We start from the raw sequence: 21,150 nt of genomic DNA, 5'->3' as shown, positions 1-21,150 counted from the left end.
AGCCTATAATGTATAATTGCTTTAGAATTTAGGTTAACTTGTTCTTTTTAGGCATCAGTTTTTGAATTATTATATGGCACCTAAAAGCAGTAGCCAGGAACTTAAGGTTAGCTGAAACCAGAATACTATATTGTCATTTTAACACATCCCTTAGAAATATTGTCATTTGCTGCTAAATAGTATTCAATTTTGTGCATGTGTTTTGAATAACTTTAAGCAGTGGTCAACATGTTATACCCTTGTCTTATTTCTTAATTCTGTTGTGAGAACTGCATGGCTGGCTCCAGTTTTTTTGCCGCCCCAAGCGGCAAAGTGTGGGGGCACTTTGGCGGCAGCTCAAATGTGCCGCTTCATTCTTCTGCGGCAATTTGGCGGCAGATCTTTCACTCCCAGGGACTGAGGGACTTGCCGCCGAAGACCCGGACGTGCTGCCCCTTTCCATTGGCTGCCCCAAGCACCAGCTTCCTTCGCTGGTGCCTGGAGCCAGCCCTGGAGAACTGGATCATCTGATAATACCTCTTGGCTTTGTACTTTGTATACCAGACCCCCGCTAAAACGCAGGGTTTTGCATCCATGCGCAGTCCCGCGTTAACACTGGAACCACGTTACCATGGATTCCAATGAAGGTAATTCAATTTGGGATCCATGTGCGATCCACCGCTATTTGCGCTATAAAGATGCGCTTTCTAGCGAGGGTCTGCTGTATTTATATTATCAGCATAGCTAACTACGACATGCTGCACATTGTTCTCCTGTCTGAAAATGAGAAGACAGAGGTCACAGATAAATATCATTAACAGTTACAGCATTTAAAATTTCTATATTACTCAAACAATAGTTGTACAGCATGTATACACAATAAAGGATAGTTAAGATTCACTTTAGGGTTTGATATCCTGTCTGACACACACAGGCTTGAATTGTCCTATGAGTTGCAGCTACTGCACATTTGTGGTCATGTACAACTGTTGATTTTAACTTAACATGATGATATTAAAACACTGAATTATTCTGAATATTTGTATTTTGTTTTAATTCTAATAGAATATTTCTTTTCTTTAAAGCTGAAAACCCGCCAAGGAACTGAACTCTTAATTCAATCTGATAATGATGTTTTTATTAATGAGTGGTTTAAAGTTCTCAGTTATACTATCAGTAATCAGGTATGTTTTTAAATCTTGAACATACTTTTTTCAGTGCTGTCATAGTTAGAAACTATTTTGTGAACCTACTCCATGATTCCAGCCCTTCAAGCATTAAGTGTATCACTCATGCTTTCATTTCTTGACTTCTTGGAAAGTGAGTATACTGGAGGTGGGAAGAGGAAAGGGCATTTAGTAGCTAGTTCAGTGGTCCCTGTTGACTGGCTAATGTAACAGCACCAAGCACTGATAAGGGGAAAGGGATTGTCTAATGGATAGGATGCTCAGCTGGGACGACCTGGATTCAGTTTCCAGCTCAATTACAAGCTTCCTGTGCAACTTGCTTTCTTGAGCAAGTCACTTGATCTATCCTGTGTCTCAGTTCCCCATCTGTTAAATGGGGATAATACTTTTGTGGTGAAAAGGCATTATGAGGATAAAATCTATATATGTCTGATGTACTTGAATGCTGCAGTGAGGAGGTCCATATAAGTACTTCAATATTAAGTGCAGACTTTTTTTGCTTGAGTATGTCAGTCATTTGCTTAAGTTACATATGTTTAATTGCATGTAAATTAGAGTAATACCCTTCCTGGCTGGTGAAGACTAGTGTGATATTACTAGAGTTGATTGTCAGTGCCTCCCTAGAGAAAGCATTATGCCAAGGGCTTTTTATTTTTTAAAAGAAGTGAATTAGACCTCTTGTGAACAATCTCTTGATACTGACAAACTGTAATTACCATTTTATAGGGAAGCTTTATATTTGGGAAAGATTATTGAGGTGGTGGTGAGGCAGCTCCATCACTGTCTAGATTCTTAAGATCTGTTACCGCAGTCAGTTTAATTTTAGAGCTGGGTTTTGCACAAAGACTGCAATAGTCTCAATTGTTATCTTCCTGGCAATGAATACAAACTTTATTTATTGCTGATTGAAGGCAGATGACAGTCTAAAACAGTGTTCTTGACCACGAAATGGTGTTGGCACATGTGTGATTCCCCAGGCACAAGTAGAAAAATCTATTGAGTGGCTTAACTCCTTTCTTCACAGACCCACAGGATAATTTTGGGCAACTGCTCATCTACCCTGAGGGCTTTCTCCTGGTTAACATGTATATGGTATGAATGTTAATTAAGAGTTAGGGCTGCACTGTCTCCAGTATGCAGATGGTCTCAACTTTGTCTTCCTCCTATCTGACCCATGGGCCACAAGTGAGTGGATTACCCATTGTTAACAGTTTTCAATTTAGCTTAGGGCTAACTTGGTTGAGATTTAGTCCAGACAAGAATGAGGTAGAGCTTGTTTGGCTGGGGGAGGCAACCGATAAAATTAGCTGAGTTTATTTCAGCTCCCTTGATTATGGGAATATGTTTAGAGCGCTCATGCACGTTCCTGGACAAGAGTCTCTTCCACACAGTGGTGTGAGTCTCCTGTCCAGGAGCATGCGAGCTGCTTGCCCACACTAGTGTGACCAGGGACAGCTGCCAGTAAGCCTGGTGCCCACCCCAGTGGGAAAGGCGAGGGGCAGGACAGCCACACCAGAGGAGCTGCCTGGGCTGGGTGCCAGCTCCTGCAAGCGGCAGCCTGATATGCTGCTGCTTTCGCCACTCCATTTCCTTGTAAAGCCCTACAGCTCCACAGATATCTGCTTTATATCCGTGGATATCTGCATCATCAGGTATAAATTTTGTATCCGCTCAGAGCTCTAAATATGTTCCCATTATTGGTAACAGTTGTGAAACCTGGAAACAACACTGGATTCACAGCTGGTTCTGGATATCCAGCTAGCAGCAGTGGCCAAGAGTGCTTTTTCCTCTGTGGCTAGCTAAAGGGTTCCAACCTCTTTCTGTTGAAGACCTAATTACATATATCCTAATCTTTGGCACTTCAGGATTCAATTTCTGCAATATGCTGTACAAGGGACCATACCCAAATACCATTCAAAAACTTCAGCTAGTACAGAATGTAGTTGCCCATTTGGTTAGTGAGGTGTCTAGGAATGAGCATCTTACACTTGTTCCATGATTCATTTGAATTCCAGTTAATTTCTCGGTGAAGGGTTTGGCTTTAATCGGTTTAGTCATAAATGGTTTGAGATCAGCCAAGGATCTGAATGGAAGAGGATACTGGCCAAGTGTTCTCAGAGATCCTTATCTCTGGTAGCCTTCCACTGTTGTAATGAGAACTTGAGTATATTGATCTTCAGGGCATCCTGGACAGTTTATCTGTTCTCCTAAGCTTTTGAGAAGGCAGCAGGGAATGAGGAAGGGTTAGGGTTAACTTCTAGCCTTTTTGAATGGATAATTGATTTAATTGCTGGATTTATAAATAAGTTTATTGTACATGTGACCAGAGCATTGATTATTGTTGGGTTTTTTTGTTTGTTTGGTTTTTTTAAATAAAAATGTCTCACTCTTTCCTCAAAAATAAGGTGATACACATAGAGGCCTTGAAATAGTGTGGCAGTCAAGTCTAAAACAGTCTTGTTAGTATGATAGTTATGAAGTAGAAGTACATCATTCCTGGAATCATGGAGTAGAGTACAAGGAACAGAATATGGAGATGTTACACTAAAGCCAATAAGAGCACCCTTAGCAAACTGCTAATATTTCTGGAATTGTGTGTTCTGTCCAGGTATCACATTGCAGGTACAGTTTCACTGGGGTTTTGGCAATAGCCCTTGGATTAGTTGGAATTTATGCCTGATTGTAGAAAATAATCCACACTGATTACATCTGAGTGAGCTATTCACTTTAACATGCTGAGAGAACACTGACATTAGCAAACAGGGTTAGGCTTTCAGAGGCTGACAAGATCACTATATCAAATTATCTTTGGTGTGTTGTTCTGTCACTATGTCTGACAATGCTTTGCTTTGCCAACAGGCATTTCCAGTTTCTGCCATAGAAGATTGCTTCTTATATATAGCCATGGCTGACAAAGATAGGGAAACTGCTTCATGTGCTCTTCGTGTACACCCTCCCCCTACACTAAGCGGTTTTGTGGTGGAAAACATAGTTAGAATAGTGAACAGCCTACCTCCACATGAAAGAATATTTTATATATGGTTGGCTGGTTGATGTTACAGAATCTCAGCAGGGCAGGTATACTACTTGTGTTTTGACCTAATGATTGTCCAGTGACGTTTTCTCTGTTGGGCCTTGTGAACAGATCCTGTAACTGTTAAGGGTTAATACTAGTCTTGTTGATACAAAAAAGAATATTGCTTACAAGACGATGGCATCTGATTCCAAGAAGTTACCAGTTTAATATTTTTAAAAAGCATATTTGTATTATAAGACACTCTATGGATTATGGTTGTTAATAAAATATACTGTTGTCTGTTCTGAAAACTGTCAAGCTATAAGAGAACTAATCAGTGTCTTTTTTTAATCAATAGGCAGTGGAGTCTGATGAAGCATTCGAAGATGAAATACCGGATTCCCCAGGGGTGGAAAAACAAGACAAAGAGAAGGACCATAAGGACTCCAAGAAACTTCGTTGTAAGTTAAGCTAATTCCCAGTAAAACCTTCATTATTAATATCTACCTGGTTAAGATTAGAAATAATATAATTTAAGCAAAAAGAACATTTAGTGCATTGCAGTTTTAAAACAGCTTAAAAGGATAAACAAATGAAAGATCATACGAAGTTAAAGTTTTCCAAACAATCCTAACTGCCCTGTACGCTACCAGTGTACAATCCATATACTAATTATTATAACTACTTTTCAAAAATATGAAATTTAGCTGTTTGGTTTCATAAAGCTTAAGCTTCATCAGTTGTTTTTTGTAAGCTTTGCAAGATATAAGAGAAGTACTTCATAATTTGAGATTGAAATTTTTGTAGTTAACTTGATTTTTGATAAGGTTGAGTGGAAGAAAAATAGTTTGCTGCTCTAGAATCCAGGACTAGTGAATAAAATGAATTTGAAGTTTCTGTACTGAACAATTGGAGAGTTTTTTAAAGTTAGCAGATATATCAATAAGTGAAGATCCCTTCTTTAAGTTTCATGTTTTTAACAAATTAACCTGAAACTTAAAAAGCACTGTCAATTGCACAGAATAAACAAAGTGATCAGGCAAACGTTTCACTTCTAATTATTTTAACTGTGTAAGTAATTTCATATCAAGGAGGTTTGATGCTGGATATGAAGTTTACAAATCTAAGGTAAAAAGCCTGACTTAGAAATAGTACAGTTGTAGTAAATTGTGTATGTGTATATGGCAGTGTTGCAACTAATCCTTTCCCTTGCAAGCTCCTCTGAGAAGGGACCATTCTTGAGAGTTTGGAAAGTGCCTAGCACGTACCAGGTGCTTGCATAAATAAAAATATATAGAGAGAGAATAGTTTGCACTGTATATTTTAATGTGTTAGAATATACTGTTTTGTTCCTTGAAGCATTTGCCAGTTTCAGATAAGTTTTTTTTCTTGTATTGTTCTCTGGCAAACTATTAGCTACTTACATTTAATAAGTTTGTTTTTACATTTCTATATTAAATTTACATTTTCTTTTTTAGCAATGAAAATATCTAGCAGCATAGATTCTTCAGAACAGAAGAAGACAAAAACAAAGCTGAAGAAATTTCTTACTCGACGCCCTACATTACAAGCTGTTCGAGAAAAAGGCTACATTAAGGGTAAATTATCCTTATTTCTTCAGGAAACCTTTTGATAAGCTGAATTTTACAATCATGTCTGTAGTAGAGCAGGAATTAGTGGTGTTGTAGAGGAAACCAGCCTTATAACGTTAACTACATTTGACTGAAAATGAACCAGTTATTTTTGTAACAGATGGCAGATGTGATAGTTTCAGTTCCAGGGTAGGTGTGTGTCATTCTTTCAACAGCCCTAGTGGTCACCAAATTCAGCTACAGAGAGGAAGTAATCTTCCTATTATAATGGACAGAGGTGAAGGGATAGGGTGGATGAGGTCCCAAGAACCCACCGGGCCTTGGGCAATGCCTATGGAAAGCAGAATCCTTTTTGTTCTGCACTTTCAGCTGGCAAGCTTGGGAGGCCAACACTCCTTTGTTTGCAAACAAAATGATCTTACAATGCAGAGTTGAACACACGTAGATTCTCATCTGTTTCAGAAAGGGATCTTGTAGTATGCAAGGTACCAGACAGCCATGTGCTATTCAGAAACAAGTGAAATACCTAAGCCAAACAGGATGAGTTTAAAGAAGTCCTAACTTAAAATTTCTTTACTCTTGGTCAATTTGTTTTTAGCTTTAATATTTCTTAAATTGATTTATTTGATCTTTTCCAAAAAGTAGTTCTAAAATGATACGTCTTTGTATCAGACTTAAGGCTACATGTACACTACGAGCTAGGGGTATGATGCCCAGCTCGTGTACATGTACTCGCACTAGCTCTCATCTGTGCTGGGGTGCTAAAAATAATAGTGTAACTGTGATAGCACAGGCAGCGGTATGTGGTGGCATGGGCTAACTGCTCCAAGTATGTACCCATGGGATTGAAGCAAGTTTGTACTTGGGGCAGCTAACTTGTGCCACTGCTGCCCATGCTACCCTGAGATTTTTAGTGCGCTAGTTCAAAAGAGAGCTAGCATGCATATGTATATGCAAGCTGGGAATCTCACCACTAGCTCGTAGGATAGACATACCGTATGAGTTGCTAATTAGTATGTAGTGGTTCCAATATGACATATACTTGTATAGATTTTCTAGATTTAAAATTGTGAATGAAGGTTTAAATATTTAAACCATGAGTTCATGTAAGTTATTGATTTGATATTATTCTAGACTTAATTTCTTATGGTCCAATATACATTGCACTGCTTCATAATGAAAAGTCCACTAGGTACAATAAATATAGTTATAGCTCAGATCAGTAGAAATATACAAGGCCAAATTCTTCTCTGACATTAAATCTGTCAAATTTCATGTATTTCTACCAATTTGCTTAAGTAATAGGAGCCCAAACATTTCTAAATATGTCATACTTCCAGATCATAATTACAAAAGTAAATTGTGGGATTTTTAATTGTTTGGGATGGAGGGAATTATTCCCAGACTGCAGCTTTGCATTACATTTTATAATTTGGAACTGACTTTATGCACTGTGTGTAAATTTCTGAGAAATTAGTTAGTATGAACACTGATCCAAGTTGAACTGTGTGCGCAAATGCAATGCTGGTGTTTGGATCTAATAAAGTGTTTTTATTTAAGGAGCAAGCATATAAACTTCAAAAGTTGGTGCTATTAGTATATTTTAAAATATAAATCTGCAATTCTGCATTATCCTTGTGTAATGAGTTATACAGAAGCTGTTAATTAACAGACACAAAAATGCAAAAGTTTTTACAAAAGAAAGTGTAGTAAACTACAAAAGCAGTGATTAGAATAAGGAAAATGTTGAAAAAACAATCTCTCGGAAAACACTGGAGAACAGCATGCATTAATTATAGTAACTGTTTTTAAATGAGCTTTTACTACATGAAAAAAGTACAATTAAGGAAAATACTTTGAAGATACAATGGAAGAAAACATTAAGAGGCACAGTGTGATGATTAATACCCATAACCCTCTAGGGATATCCCATTATGCTCCAATGATGGAAAACTCTTTAGCACTCGTGTCAGGAACAGGAGGCCACTTACTTTATTAAGAGCTAAAACGTACTTGGTGCTGTGCATGCTGCAAACACAAGGGCAATCTGTGGTCCAGGGAGAGCTTTCAACCTACAACAGAAAGAAAAGGAACCTGGGGTACCCCAAAGGGGGGGGCACTTAAACACTTGAAAGTGTGTATTTTTTGCATGTGTTTGTGGGCCTCAATGAAGAAATGAATCTTCAGAAGGATTTTAAATGGAGAAGTGAAGTCTGGTGGACCTGAATTAGGAAGCTATTCCACCCTTGGAGCACTGTGGAAGAAGGCATGAAGATGGGGGCATAGGAAAAAGACAAGGGCCAACATCATTGGCAGAGCAAAGGGGAATGCAATGTACAAACACCAGACTATGGTTGCAGTTTCAGCTCTGACATGAAATATGATAAACGCAGACTCTCTAGTATATTGCTGAAGCATTTAAATTGATGCATTGCAAGATTCCTTGTTATACAGTAGCATGCATCTCACTGGCCTTATGTTGGTTTTCTTTCTGTTTTGCTGTCAAAACCTGTCCCCTTCCTTTATTTTTGTTACAAGCTACTTTTGATGACAAAGCTCAAAAACTGCTTGAGTCTCTTACTAAATAACTTTGTCTATGGGTATCCATGTCTATGCCACAATCCTGCAATTGGATCACCTTTGCAGAGCCTCACTGAAGTCAATAGGGCTGTGCACTGATACGAGGATCCACCCTTACGGATCCGATTGCAACATGAGGGCACTTGTTATAGATCTGGACCTCTGTTTATAGGGGTATACTAAGTTAAACAGGTAGATGATGTGAAATATTGTTTAATAGCTCTTTTAAAGTAACATTAAAAATAATGCCAAAAGTTGTCATTTATATATTCCTTATTGGTACTCCCTATCTCCATACAAAAAAGTTGGGCACAAAGATTACAGTAAATATATATTGTATAATCCTGTGATTATTCATATGAGTGCAAAATACACCCTAAAACATGCAAATCCTTTAAGGTCCCTTCTTACAGTAACTATATGCCTGACATTTTATAATAATTCATCGGATGCTGTCAAAGTGATTTCTATAGATGAAGCATTTAAGATACTTCAGGTCTGAGAGCTATAACAAAACCTAAAATAGGTAGATAAGTATGTATCTTAAGAGGTTTTATACTTCCGCCCATTGTGATAGTAACAGATTTTACTGAAGTTCATTGACATTCGCAAGGTCATACATTGAGTTGGTGGCAGAGAATTTAATAAATTAGTCTTTTAATTTCCAATCCTTTACTCAAATCGCCAGACATGTCGGGCCAGATTGTCAAGAGTGCTCAGCTCTCGCAACTGGAGGTGAATTTTCAAGCATTCAGCACCCAAAAGTTACCATTGCTCCCCAGGGGTACTGAGCTCTTTTGAAACCTTGTTGGGTATTGAGCTCTTTTGAAAACCGTGCCCGTTGCTTCTTGTTACCCAATGTGGTATTGCCATATATTCTTGGTATATCACTGTTGTGCATGAACTAGTTTTATCCTTTGAAGCTCATTCAACTATAAATGAGGGTTTGTTTTTTTGTTTTGTTTTTTTTTATACTTGATTCCAGATCAAGTGTTCGGTTCCAATCTCACCAGCTTATGTCAGAGAGAAAACAGCTCGGTGCCAAAGTTCGTGAAGCTGTGCATTGAACACGTTGAAGAACATGGTAGGGTGAAAATGTTCATCTCTTGGTTTTTATCTCCAAATCTCTGAGAGTCAGTATCTAATTTTGGAAGCTTAATTCTTATCCTGTTGATTTCCAAATGACTGGTAACTGAGTACTGTGAAGTCTGAGGCTTATTGGAGTTATAGCAATAGGATGTCAACAGCTGGGAAGTAGGGAGAGAAGGGAACCTGAACTAGTATCCAGTGAGTTCGTGGCTAGGAAAGATTAGCAAGATGGAACTGGGAACAGCTCATCATATTTGGGGATGGGATTGTTGAAAGGGACCTTGTCAGTAGGTAACTAATAAAATTGCTTCTTATCCTTACCTATGTTAACAAAACACCATTTGCATTAAAGACTGTTTCTCCTACAAGTTCATTTTAGACACCTTACCTGTGTAAATACATGGAGAATCAAGGCCTTCAGTTAACCTTAAGTCATCTGAGATTCCTTTAGCCAGTTACACTGATAAAACTTGGAAAATTTGCTTGAAACTGCTCAGATTACCAGATTTCTACATTTTATGTGATTTGTTCAAGTGCCCTGATTTTGTTGAGCACGTCCTTCTCTTTTCCTGTTGACAATAAGAGAAGGCAAATCTCTCTTACTCAAGTAGTTAAAGTGAGTCTAGATTGAACGTTAAAATTTTGGAAAGTCTGAGGTATAAGATGACCCAAGGCTTCTGCATTTTATATGTATAAAAACTTTTAGATAACAGTGGCTGCATATTTATCCCCACCCTGACTTGTCTCCTCGCTTGTCTCTTGCTTGCTTGTTGTTGTGGTCGTTACTAGAACTCTTACGAGAGTAGTATTGCAAGTGGGTCACTTACTCTCTTGTAGTGAAACTATTCCCATGTAGTGGCTGATGCTAAAGATCAAAGTTGTGTGTAAGAGAATCTACCCACCCGTCTTTTTGGTGCACCCCACTTCCTTCCCACCTTAGATCTGGCACATCACATTCAGGGCCTGAGTGGGAGCTAAGGGTAAATGTTGCAGGGCAAAATAGGTGTCCTCCATGGGGGAAGCAGCTACAGTGAAATAATATGGTGCAACTTGTAGCCACCCTTACTGCTGCTGTCTGGTGACTCAGTGTGCAAGAAGGAAGAGCAGGAACTGGTTCTACTGTCTTCCACCCAACTCCAGAAGCTGCAGTGGATGTGTGTTTTCTGCATTGAGATAGGACAGCAGTGAAAGAAGCAAGTTCTCTTTTACCTTAAGGTGAACTGATATGAGCAGCTTCTTCCCTCCTCTTCCATCTCCATTCCCCAACCCGTTATCCCTTCAGAGAGAGAATGGCCAATAGATGGTGTCAGTAAAAGGTAGTGGGGAACAGATGGGTGGGACAGATGGTACTGACAATTGTGCGCCATATCTCCTGATGCTTCTGTTGCATCAGGATTCCCTGTGGATGGGATTAAGGGAGTTGTTGAATCCCGTCTTTGCAACACTCATATCAACCAACACAATGCACTGAATTCATGTAAAGGTTATGAGCATCGGTAGACAGAAATCCTTCTTGTCTTCCGCACTTGACCACTTTTGATCTTCTGCAACAGCAGCCACTGAGAAGTAATTTTTCTCCTTTTGCCAAATCCAGTGTTTTCTTCGAAACTGTAAACATGTTAACATGTGGTAGGGATGGAGGGGATATCTGCTTGCCATGAGAAAGTAAGGGAACAGGGTGGAATTAAACACACATGAAAACTCATAAACCAGTGGAATGGGTGGTATCAGGTGGACCTGGTCACCCACTATCAACTTTGAGATGTTTTCCAGAATGACTGACTTAGCTTGGTATAGTCACCATACATTTTGGTAAATATAGTATCAGTGTGAAAGGAAAACCTAAATCAAAAACCCTACAATCCCACTGCTAGTATTTTAGGATGAGTGGAAGTATGAGAGAGAGCGAGAGCGAAAGCGCGCTTATATGTGCAAGAGAGAAAGTGAAATCCTTCATGTACTAAGCATTGGTTGTGCTAACTAAATATTGGTGTGAGATTTTTAAAAACTAATTGGAGGGTGGGCCCCCAGCTGTCAGTGAAAATCAGTGGGAGCTGGGCACCTCACTCCTGAAGACTCCTTCACATTGTCTGAGTACACATCACATTTTAGACATTATTTCAAGCATAAGTTTTGCAGTGGCAAGATACTAGTCAGCAACTATCTCTGCAGATAAGTAAATAGTTTTCATTGTGACAAGAGGTTTTGAAGTTCTCCAGATGGTGGATTTTCTTTTTGCTAACTCGAATCTCTAAAATGAACAGACTGACACATTTAAGTATCTAAAAAAAATCTACATTTTTAAAATTTGTTTTAGGATTGGATGTTGACGGGTTATACCGAGTTAGTGGCAATCTTGCAGTGATACAAAAACTAAGATTTGCAGTTAATCATGGTAAGTTCCATTCTCCAACTGTATTATCAATTTGAAAATATATGCAAGAGTATTTGTCAAAATTGCTAGAAAGTTCTTCAGATTATGCATTGATTTTTGGTCCATCTGTTTAAAACAATATGACAACATTTCATGAGAAATATCTAGGAGTTTTCAAAATGAAAATGCTACTAAATAGCAGTTTCTGTGCTCTTCAAGGTGGGTACTGTCTACATCTGTTCATACAGTGCCCAGCACACCAGAGCCTTGGTCCTAATTTAAGCCCTCTAGTCACTCCTGTAATAATTCTGAAGCAACGTGTGGCATGGCAGTTTAAAAGGAATGACGCTCAAATAGAATATTTCTATATCTTATGGAAAGCAAGAGAAAAAGTATTAAAAAACCCGGCAACCTTATACTAGCATTTAACATTTGTCTATCCTTCTGACCTTGGGTAAGAATCTCTATTGTGCCCTTAGGCAGTCCAGCAAAGGACTTTCAGCCTAGAGCAAAGGTGGGCAAACTACCGCCCTGGGGGCCGCATCCAGCCCTTCAGACATTTTAATCCAGCTCTCGAGCTCTAGTCAGGGAGCGGGGTCCAGGGCTTGCTCTGCTCCATGCATGCTGGGGCTCCACGAGGCTCCCGGAAGCAGCGGCACATCCTCCCCGCCTCCCCCTCCTCCACGCCTCCTACACATAGGGGCAGCCAGGGGGCTCCACATACTGCCCCTGCAGCTCCTATTGGTCGGCAACCACGGCCAATGGGAGCTTCAGGGGCAGCGCACAGAGCCGCCTGGCCGCGGCTCCGCATAGGAGCCGGAGGGAGGACATGCTGCTGCTTCTGGGAGCAGCTTGAGGTAAGTGCCGCCTGGAGCCTGCTCCCCTGACTCCCTCCTGTGCCCCAACCCCCTGCCCTGATCCCCCTCCCGCCCTCTGAACCCCTCGGTCTCAGCCAGGAGCACCCACCTGCATCCCAACCCCCATTCCCAACCCCACCCCAGAACCTGCACTCCCAGCTGAAGCCCTCACCATCCCCCCCCTGCACTCCCAACCCCCAATTTCTTGAGCATTCATGGCCCACCATACAATTTCTGTACCCAGATGTGGCCCTTGGGCGAAAAAGTTTGCCCACCTGGCCTAGAAGGAGAGGGGATTCTAAAGTAGCTTTAAGCCACCTTTGCCCCTCCCAATCCTTTGCTGCTCTGGAGGCTGAAGAGGCTCTTTTTATAATTTAGGTAAACCAATGGGCCTGTCTGAGTTACAGCAACCTCCCTAGGACTGCCTTATGGGCTTAGTGCTGCCCAGAATCTCCGCACCGCTGTGATCTTACACCAGGGTTGGGAGTGCAGGGGGGACGGGACGGTGAGGGCTTCGGCTGGGGGTGCTGGTTCCGGGGTGGGGTTGGGAATGAGGGGTTGAGGTGCAGGAGGGTGCTCCCAGCTTGGACCGAGGGGTTCAGAGGGCGGGAGGGAGATCAGGGCTGGGGCAGGGGGTTGGGGCACAGGAGGGGGTCAGGGGAGCAGGCTCTGGCTGGCAGTGGGTCATCAGAATGAAGTCTTTCAGGTGTCTTCCACAATGCCTGAGCTAGGAGAATCCTCCCCCAGACAAATATGGAGCTCTTAGAGCCCCTTTACACTGCTCCAACTCTTCTCCCTGTTTTTGTTCAAGTAGATGCAGCCATATATTCCTCTTAGGTGCATGCATATCCAGGGCACCGGAATCAGAGAATTTTTGCCTAGCAGAATCTGTAGAAGGGCGGTACTTGCACCTTGTTGCCATAGCCCCTCCCCTGGCTGAATGAGGTGGTGCCACTCCGACCTCCCTCAGTTCCTTCTCACGGCCTGTTTGATTTGCAGATTGCTCACCAAACAGACTCTCAAGTGGTGAGGGATCTTGATCTGAAGCAGCATGTGGTCTGCTTCGGCACCAAGGCCCTTGTCAAATCAGAGGTTGCCCTGGGGTTCTAAGAATATCTGCTGCACCTTCGGTTGTCAGGCCTTGCACTTAGTTCATTGAAAGTGCATCTGGCAGCAATATTGGCATTTCATCCCACTCATTCGGGGAAGAGCCGTCTTCTCCATTGCCATGGTGGCAAGATACTTAAAAGGGCTTTTACATCTCCATCCTCTGGTCTGAGAGCCATTTCCTCTGTGGTCTCTTAACTTGGTCCTAGCAACTTTAACTCAGCAACCTCCATTCGAGCCCCTGGCATCTTGTCTCTTTCTGATTTTGTGTCCGAAAACTACATTCCTGGTAGCGATAACATCCACAAGAAGAGTGTGAGAGTTGCAGGCTCTCATGTCAGAGCCGTCTTATACACAATTCTTGAAAGGCAAAGTGACTTTAGACAAAAATTTGGGGTGTGGCCGTAAAGTTTCTTCTCAGTTTCATTTGAACCAGGTGGTATATTTACCTGTGTTTTTTCCTAAGCCACATTCATCTCCATACATTTAATGTCAGGTGATGTCTAGCCTTCTATCTGGACAGGACTGAAGTGTTTTGTGCTTCTTCTCACCTGTTACTGCATCTTCCAGAGGATGCAAGTTTTGGTCAGGCAATCCTACAAATCTTGTTTAGGTAGACTCCAAGCCCCGCCTTCCAGGGGATACTGCTTGTGAGTCATGTAAGTGGAATACATGGCTGCATCTACTTGAAGAAGAAGGAACGGTTACTTACTGTAACTGTGGTTCTTCAAGATGTGATGCAGCCATTTATTCCACAACCCACCCTCCATGCCCTCTGCACTGGAGTTTCTGCACTGCACTCCAGGAGCTCAGTGCAGTGGGAGTGGGGCGCCGCTGCCAGGGGAAGGGCTACAGCAAGAAGGCGTGCGCGCCATCCCTCTACGGATACTGCTAGGTAAAATTATCTGGCTCTTGCATGCTGGGTGTGCATTGTAACCTGTGGGTGCCTTCTTCAGTGCCTGGAGACACAGAAATCAGTCATGGAGGATTTTCAGCAAGGATTGCAAAAGGTCAGCCTCCCCACAATCAAGTCCAAAGGAACTCAAAGAATTAACTTAATTTTTAAGTACCAACTTTAAAAAATCTTATGATAAAGAAACATAATAAATAATAACTACATTTTTTACAACATAACATGGCTACCTTATAAGTCACACATATTATCTTCACAGTTATACAGAAACATTAAAAAAAAAATCTAAACAGGTCAGTCCCCACAGAAAAACAGTGAGATGAAACTCAGAGTTCCCAAAAGCTTAGGTTGAGTTTACATGAGTTTCAGTTAGTCTTCGATCACCAAATTTATACAATCTGCTGAGTTAAAAGCAACATCTTTCCTCCACTTGCTTGTAGGAATCTTCAGTTGGAATCCATGCAGACTCTTTCTCTGCTGAAATCAGTATTAGCCAGTCAGCTGATTAAAAACCCATATACTTGTTTGAGCAGTTGGTTAAACAAACCAACCCTGTTACAAGAAAAATACAAAACAGCAATAAATGACTTTCTCCATTATCACATTTAAAGAAAAGTTGGTGAATCATACTAGTTGAGACAATTTAACTAAAATGATTTGGCTAAAATCAAACATTGTTCAAAGTATACGATTAAAATAAAAAATTATTTTTCCCTCCCCATTTTCCCTTTCTGTAATTAACATTGCTAGGGATTCCCTGTTGGAGGGTTAACAGTATCACTAACCTGCTGCAAAATGCTTTAGAGTTAGAGACAACAGCCTGCTTTTCTGTTCCTGGGCTCAGTTTCTCCCAGCCCACACAGAGCAACATGGCTTTTTGTAAAGCAGCTGCCCTCACTGCTTGCCCTCATGGAATCAGACTCTAGCAATAGGGAACCTATTGAGCATACCCAAAACTACCACACCCAATTCCAGAAACGTCTGGATGTGGAGTGCTAAGTGTGCATCCGCCTAGCAACAATGACAGACACAACTCATACCTTCTCACCCACCAATAGATCTCTTAAAGAGATATCTCCCTATTAGGCACGTGGATTACATGCACACACCTAAGTGGAATACATGTCTGAATCACATCTTAAAGAACCACAGTTACAGTAAGTAACTGTTTCCTCTGGTCCCGTTACACTGGGTAATAAGAATCCCATTCATTGTTCAACTTGTATAGGAAATAAGTAATTAATGATGAACACCTACTAGATTATCGTAATCATTCATATGCTTTCTTTCAGATGAGAAATTGGACTTGAATGACAGTAAATGGGAAGATATACATGTCATCACAGGAGCTCTAAAAATGTTTTTCAGAGAACTGCCAGAACCACTCTTCACATATAATCATTTCAATGACTTTGTCAATGCAATTAGTAAGTCCATAAAGCATGCACAGAATTTTCATAAATCATAAATATTTAAGTATGCACGGTGCACTTAATTGTAATATGTTCTCCTTTTCACTATTTAAAAAGGAGAAATTATGATATTTTGTAAAGGTGTTACCTTATATGCAGTTGTGGTGTAGCTATGTCAGTCCCAGGATATTAGAGGCAAGGTGGGTGAATGGTCCTTGAAATATGCTAAACAATCTGTTCCACCTTGTATTTAGTTATGAAACTGAGTACATTTCCCAGACATGAAGAAGAGCTCTGTGTAAGCTCAAAAACTTGTCTCTTATCAACAGAAGTTAGTCCAATAAAACAGTGGCTCTCAACCAGGGGTTCTGTGTACCCCAGGGGTATGCAGAGGTTTTCCAGGGGATATATCACCTCATCTAGATATTTGCCTAGTTGTACAACAGATTACATAAAAAACACTAGCAAAGTCAATACAAACTAAAATTTCATCCAGATAATGACTTGTTTATTCTACTCTATATACTATACATTGAAATGTAAGTACAGTATTTATATTCCAGTTGATTTATTTTATAAAAATGAGAAAGTAAGCAATTTTTCAATAATAGTGTGCTGTGACACTTTTTTGTATTTTTATATCTGATTTTGTAAGCAAGTAGTTTTTGTGTGAGGTGAAACTTGGGGTACACAAGACAATCAGACTCCTGAAAGGGGTACAGTAATCTGGAAAAGTTGAGAGCCATTGCAATAAAAGATATTATCTCACCCATCTTGTCTCTAAGGTGTTACCTTCAGATTATCAGTAATATTCAATATGGCCACCAGGTGGCAATGTATTACTTAATATCAGCACTGTAAAATTGTTTGCTTCATTCAGTTTTTAGTAAATTATATGCTACTGACATTTTAAATAAAAATATTGAATTTAAGGTGTATCTGCCTTTTATCTTTTCCAGAACAAGAACCAAGACAGCGTGTTCATGCTGTCAAAGATTTAATTAAACAGTTGCCAAAGCCAAATCAGGATACCATGCAGATACTTTTTAGACACCTCAAGAGGTGAGTAGTAGAAGGAAGAGAAAGTCTTAATGTACTGCAGTACTCCCTTAAAGCTAGGGTGACCAGACAGCAAGTGTGAAAAATCGGGACGGGGGTGGGGAGGCACCTATATAAGATATATTGGGACTCTTCCTATGAAATCAGAACATCTAGTCACCCTTTTTAAAGCTGAGTGATCAAACATTAAAAGTCCTCGGGGAAAGTTCTAATCATGTTTCCTTTGATGTTCGTTGTGCTTCATCAAAGCAAAACACTTGTCTGTGTTTATACAAGCTTATGGAGAAGCAAATCCAACTTTTGGACAGTGTTTTTATTAGTTGTGCTTTAGCTGCGAAAGCTGTAGATTATAGGGACAGAGCTAGTGTCAAATATATTTTAAACAACGAAAGTGATTACAATAGTGGCATGTTTCAAATATGGAATAAATATTATGAGGAAATACTGATTTGATTTTGTTTCTCTTCTCTGTTAACACATTATTCAATTTATTTTAAACACATATTTTCTTTTTTCCCCAGAGTTGTAGAAAATGGAGAAAAGAACCGAATGACTTATCAAAGTGTAGCAATAGTTTTTGGACCAACTCTGTTAAAGCCAGAGAAAGAGACAGGTAACATAGCAGTCCACACTGTTTACCAGAATCAGATTGTAGAATTAATTCTGCTGGAACTGAACTCCATCTTTGGATGTTGAAGTTTTCTCAGAGTTAAAACTGAAGATATGAGTTGGCAACAGATTTCCATCAGAAGTCAAATCTCTCTGTGTACATGATGTATTATGTTTGTGGACCAAGCGATAGCTCAATTTTGCACTTTTCAGTAGGATGGGAGGGAAGAAACGGGAGGAGTGTTTGACCGATTTAATTGCTATTCATGCAAGTTGATAACATTTTGAATTTCTTTATAATTCACTTATTACATTGTGAATATTTCAAAGCCTGTTTTAATAATGCAAATTGCAATTCTAGTATGGGCATATACACTGGATTTCTTGGTGGGAAGCTAAAATTAATCTCAGACTGGATAATCTGGAATGGATTTTTTTTAAAGGTTCACCACTTGGTAGAGTGAGGAAAACCCTATCAACTGGCTTCAAAAATGTTTCTTGATATTTTTAGTGACAATAAAATTTCATCTTATGCTTATGTACTGAAACCTGTGTGGATCCTGTCAGCAGGGATTCTGCATGTAGTGTGACTGTCTTTAAACTAGTGCTAACAGTGGCCAGTGTGGTTTACAGTAATTCAAATAATCCCTCATTTGAGGCTTTTTTTTTAACTGTATTATATAGCATCCTTGCTGGATCTTCTAGTTGCTTGATAGAGCAGGATCCTATTATTTCAAACACTGAACTTGTAAGAATATCCAGCAGAGGATTTGTTCTGTGACATATTAGAGTTTTATTTAATACACACATCCATTTTTCAGGGTATTTCTTGGGCTACATTTTGTGCTATACTGAATTGCAGTTAACAATTCTAATTAAATACCATCATTATCTAATGCTGTACTGAGTTCATGGTATGATCCTGTGGTAGTGAACATTTTTGGATGTAAATACAAGCTAAAGACTGAATGACCTTTAGCTTATGTACATAATTCAGTTGTTGTATAGTCTCAAAGTACCTTCTAGTTGCACATTTCTAATCATGGTTAGATTAGCTACAGGTAGTGTAACACTTCCAGTGGAGGTCTAGGTTTCCTCAGATAAACAGGTTACTCAAAAAACTAAACATGTGCACTTTTAGATGTTAATTACATTTGCAGGCAAATAATTGTAATGCAAATGGTACTGGAAAAATACTGTGTGCTTGCTAAATTGTTAATGCACTACAAGAGGAGCCTTTTAGGTTATTTAATATGTACAGGATACATTAGAGAAATGTATTACAGATTCTAACATTTGCAAATAATGGAAACGTTCCAATAGATGTTTGTTGGAAATAATGACATAATGCTAAATTTGAGAATTTCTTTTTACATTAATAATGTAGATTAATTTGTAAAATAAATTTGGTTTTGGAAGAATGTTGTTATAGGGAGCATGGTCTACGAAGATTTTTAAATGTATTTTTTTAGACTAACTGCTGTACCTGATATTTGTTATGTCTAATCTGAATAAAGAAAACTATTAGCTAGTTTGGAGTTTGCCAGTCCAGATTTGGATGACTTAGTCCCCTGTTGAATTTGCAAACATTTCCAAATATTCAGTTGTGTCTGACTGCCTGAAATGATATTCCCTGCAGCAGAGATTGTGCTGTGGTTAAAAATGGCGTGTCTGTCTGAAACTTTTAAGAATCCCCTCTTTCCTTCAAAAGTAGTTGGACTGTATGATGAAGATGGGTAATTTATAGGTTTAAATTTGCAAATATTTATAAGTATTCCACACACGTATTTTTGTCCTAATGTTTGATATATTCCACACACAAACCACCTGCCCACAAAAGGAAAGCAGATAAGAGGTGAAATTATCCCATTTGACCTTTGATCTTTTATATGTTCAAGGTGTGAATTCCAGCAGCAGAAAGCTTGCTTGAAAAAGTCTTTGTAGATAAAAGAAGGGACGACTAATCTTGTGGTTTTCGCACTTTATTTTTATTGTGGTAGTGGTGAAGTCTTGCGGTTTGTTGCAAAACAGCTTGGTTGAGAATCGTGATATCTATAAATCAATGTTGCATTTTCAACCTCCTGTTGAGATTTAAAAGTACAATTTCTTTTTTGATACTTGTTCTGAGACACATCATTGTAGTAGGAAATATAAATGAAGTTGAAATTTGTTATAGTTTTTTCAAATCCCAATTTAAAAAAAAATCAATTTCCTCTGAATAGCATTGTTTAATTACAGATCATGTTGTCTAAGTGTTGCTGTAATCAAAGTAAGAAAATACCTGTTTTGAATATCTTCTTTGAACACTGAGGAATGTAACTTTCCATTATATTCCCAGAGAATTAAGTATTTGTTACTACATAATACAGTATAACTTTTGTGCAGCGAGTGATATGAAAGCTTTAAGTTGCTAATTTTTAGTTTGGGGAGATGGAAATACTTCCCAAAAAATCCAGATAATGTGGCAAGAGTTAAACACGTACTGCAATCAACAGAAAAATAAAACTGATCTACTTGATGGTAAAGGACAAGCATACCAGCTAGAAGTTTTGTACATTAGAACCATGGCAGTTTGTTTACATATTTAACATCTCTTGCTTCCTTTTCAAATCCTAGTAATAGAAATAAGCTTGTAGCAAACGGTGTCTTCCATGTCTAGCATTAATCACTTGCCTTGCTGCTTCCTGAAATTGGCATACCTTTAAGCTTAAGGGCTTTATTTTTACATTGACTATTTCAAAGTCAGTATGGAACAGAACTGATGAAAGCTGAGCAGCAGAAAAGGTAAAGGTAACAATTTACATTTTATAAAAGTTTTATCTAATGTATAGAGCCCAAAATAGGAATAAAAATGCGTAAAGAAAAGTGAGTAGTCATAAAAGTGAGAGTATAAACTTGATTTTTTTATTAAAACTGGAGACCTCAGTATACCAGACTTACAGCCTGTATCCCCACTGTGGCTATGCACTGGGGTCAACTTGTTTTACAAACTCAAGTTTTGTCCCATGGGCAATAGCTGCATGCCTCATGGAGCTGCTGTGTATATAGTAGTACTAAAGAGTGACATTTGGAATAGCTCAAGCTTGGTATTGAGGAAATTTTGCTGTAGTTACTGTGGATCAATGAAGAGAACTGGGCACAGATACAGACTACTTTAATAAGTGTATCCAACCTTGTAAATAAAATAGTTTTCAAATTGACCTCACATGTCCTTCTGTTGATTTTAAAAAAAATCTCTTGAATTTAATCAAGTCTTACAAACTGGCAAGACTGTCCTGAACTTTAGCCACCATCAACTGAAAGCCATGATTAATTCCCCCTTTATTGAACCATCTGCATTATGACATGCAAATCCTAACAGCCTGTGGTAGAGAAG

At 39.3% G+C, this 21,150-nt stretch overlaps 1 protein-coding gene across 6 annotated transcripts in view; it reads left to right on the top strand.

The window, feature by feature from the left end:
- The window catches only part of ARHGAP12 (Rho GTPase activating protein 12), a 143,698-nt gene extending 124,393 nt beyond the window's left edge, over window positions 1-19,305 (top strand). For all 6 annotated transcript variants that reach the window (XM_045006788.1, XM_045006787.1, XM_045006786.1 and 3 more), the window contains 8 exons: window positions 1,065-1,163; window positions 4,541-4,643; window positions 5,661-5,780; window positions 9,340-9,438; window positions 11,761-11,838; window positions 15,987-16,121; window positions 17,066-17,168; window positions 17,687-19,305. In XM_045006788.1, the coding sequence (XP_044862723.1) occupies window positions 1,065-1,163; window positions 4,541-4,643; window positions 5,661-5,780; window positions 9,340-9,438; window positions 11,761-11,838; window positions 15,987-16,121; window positions 17,066-17,168; window positions 17,687-17,861 (912 nt within the window). In that variant the 3' untranslated portion in view covers window positions 17,862-19,305. The remainder of the gene's footprint in view (window positions 1-1,064; window positions 1,164-4,540; window positions 4,644-5,660; window positions 5,781-9,339; window positions 9,439-11,760; window positions 11,839-15,986; window positions 16,122-17,065; window positions 17,169-17,686) is intronic.
- The last annotated feature ends 1,845 nt before the right edge of the window (window positions 19,306-21,150 follow it).

Source organism: Mauremys mutica, chromosome 2 (assembly GCF_020497125.1).
Source record: "Mauremys mutica isolate MM-2020 ecotype Southern chromosome 2, ASM2049712v1, whole genome shotgun sequence".
NCBI lineage: Eukaryota > Metazoa > Chordata > Testudines > Geoemydidae > Mauremys > Mauremys mutica.
Note: the sequence above shows the minus strand (reverse complement) of the source record. Positions and strands in the feature narration are given on the sequence as shown.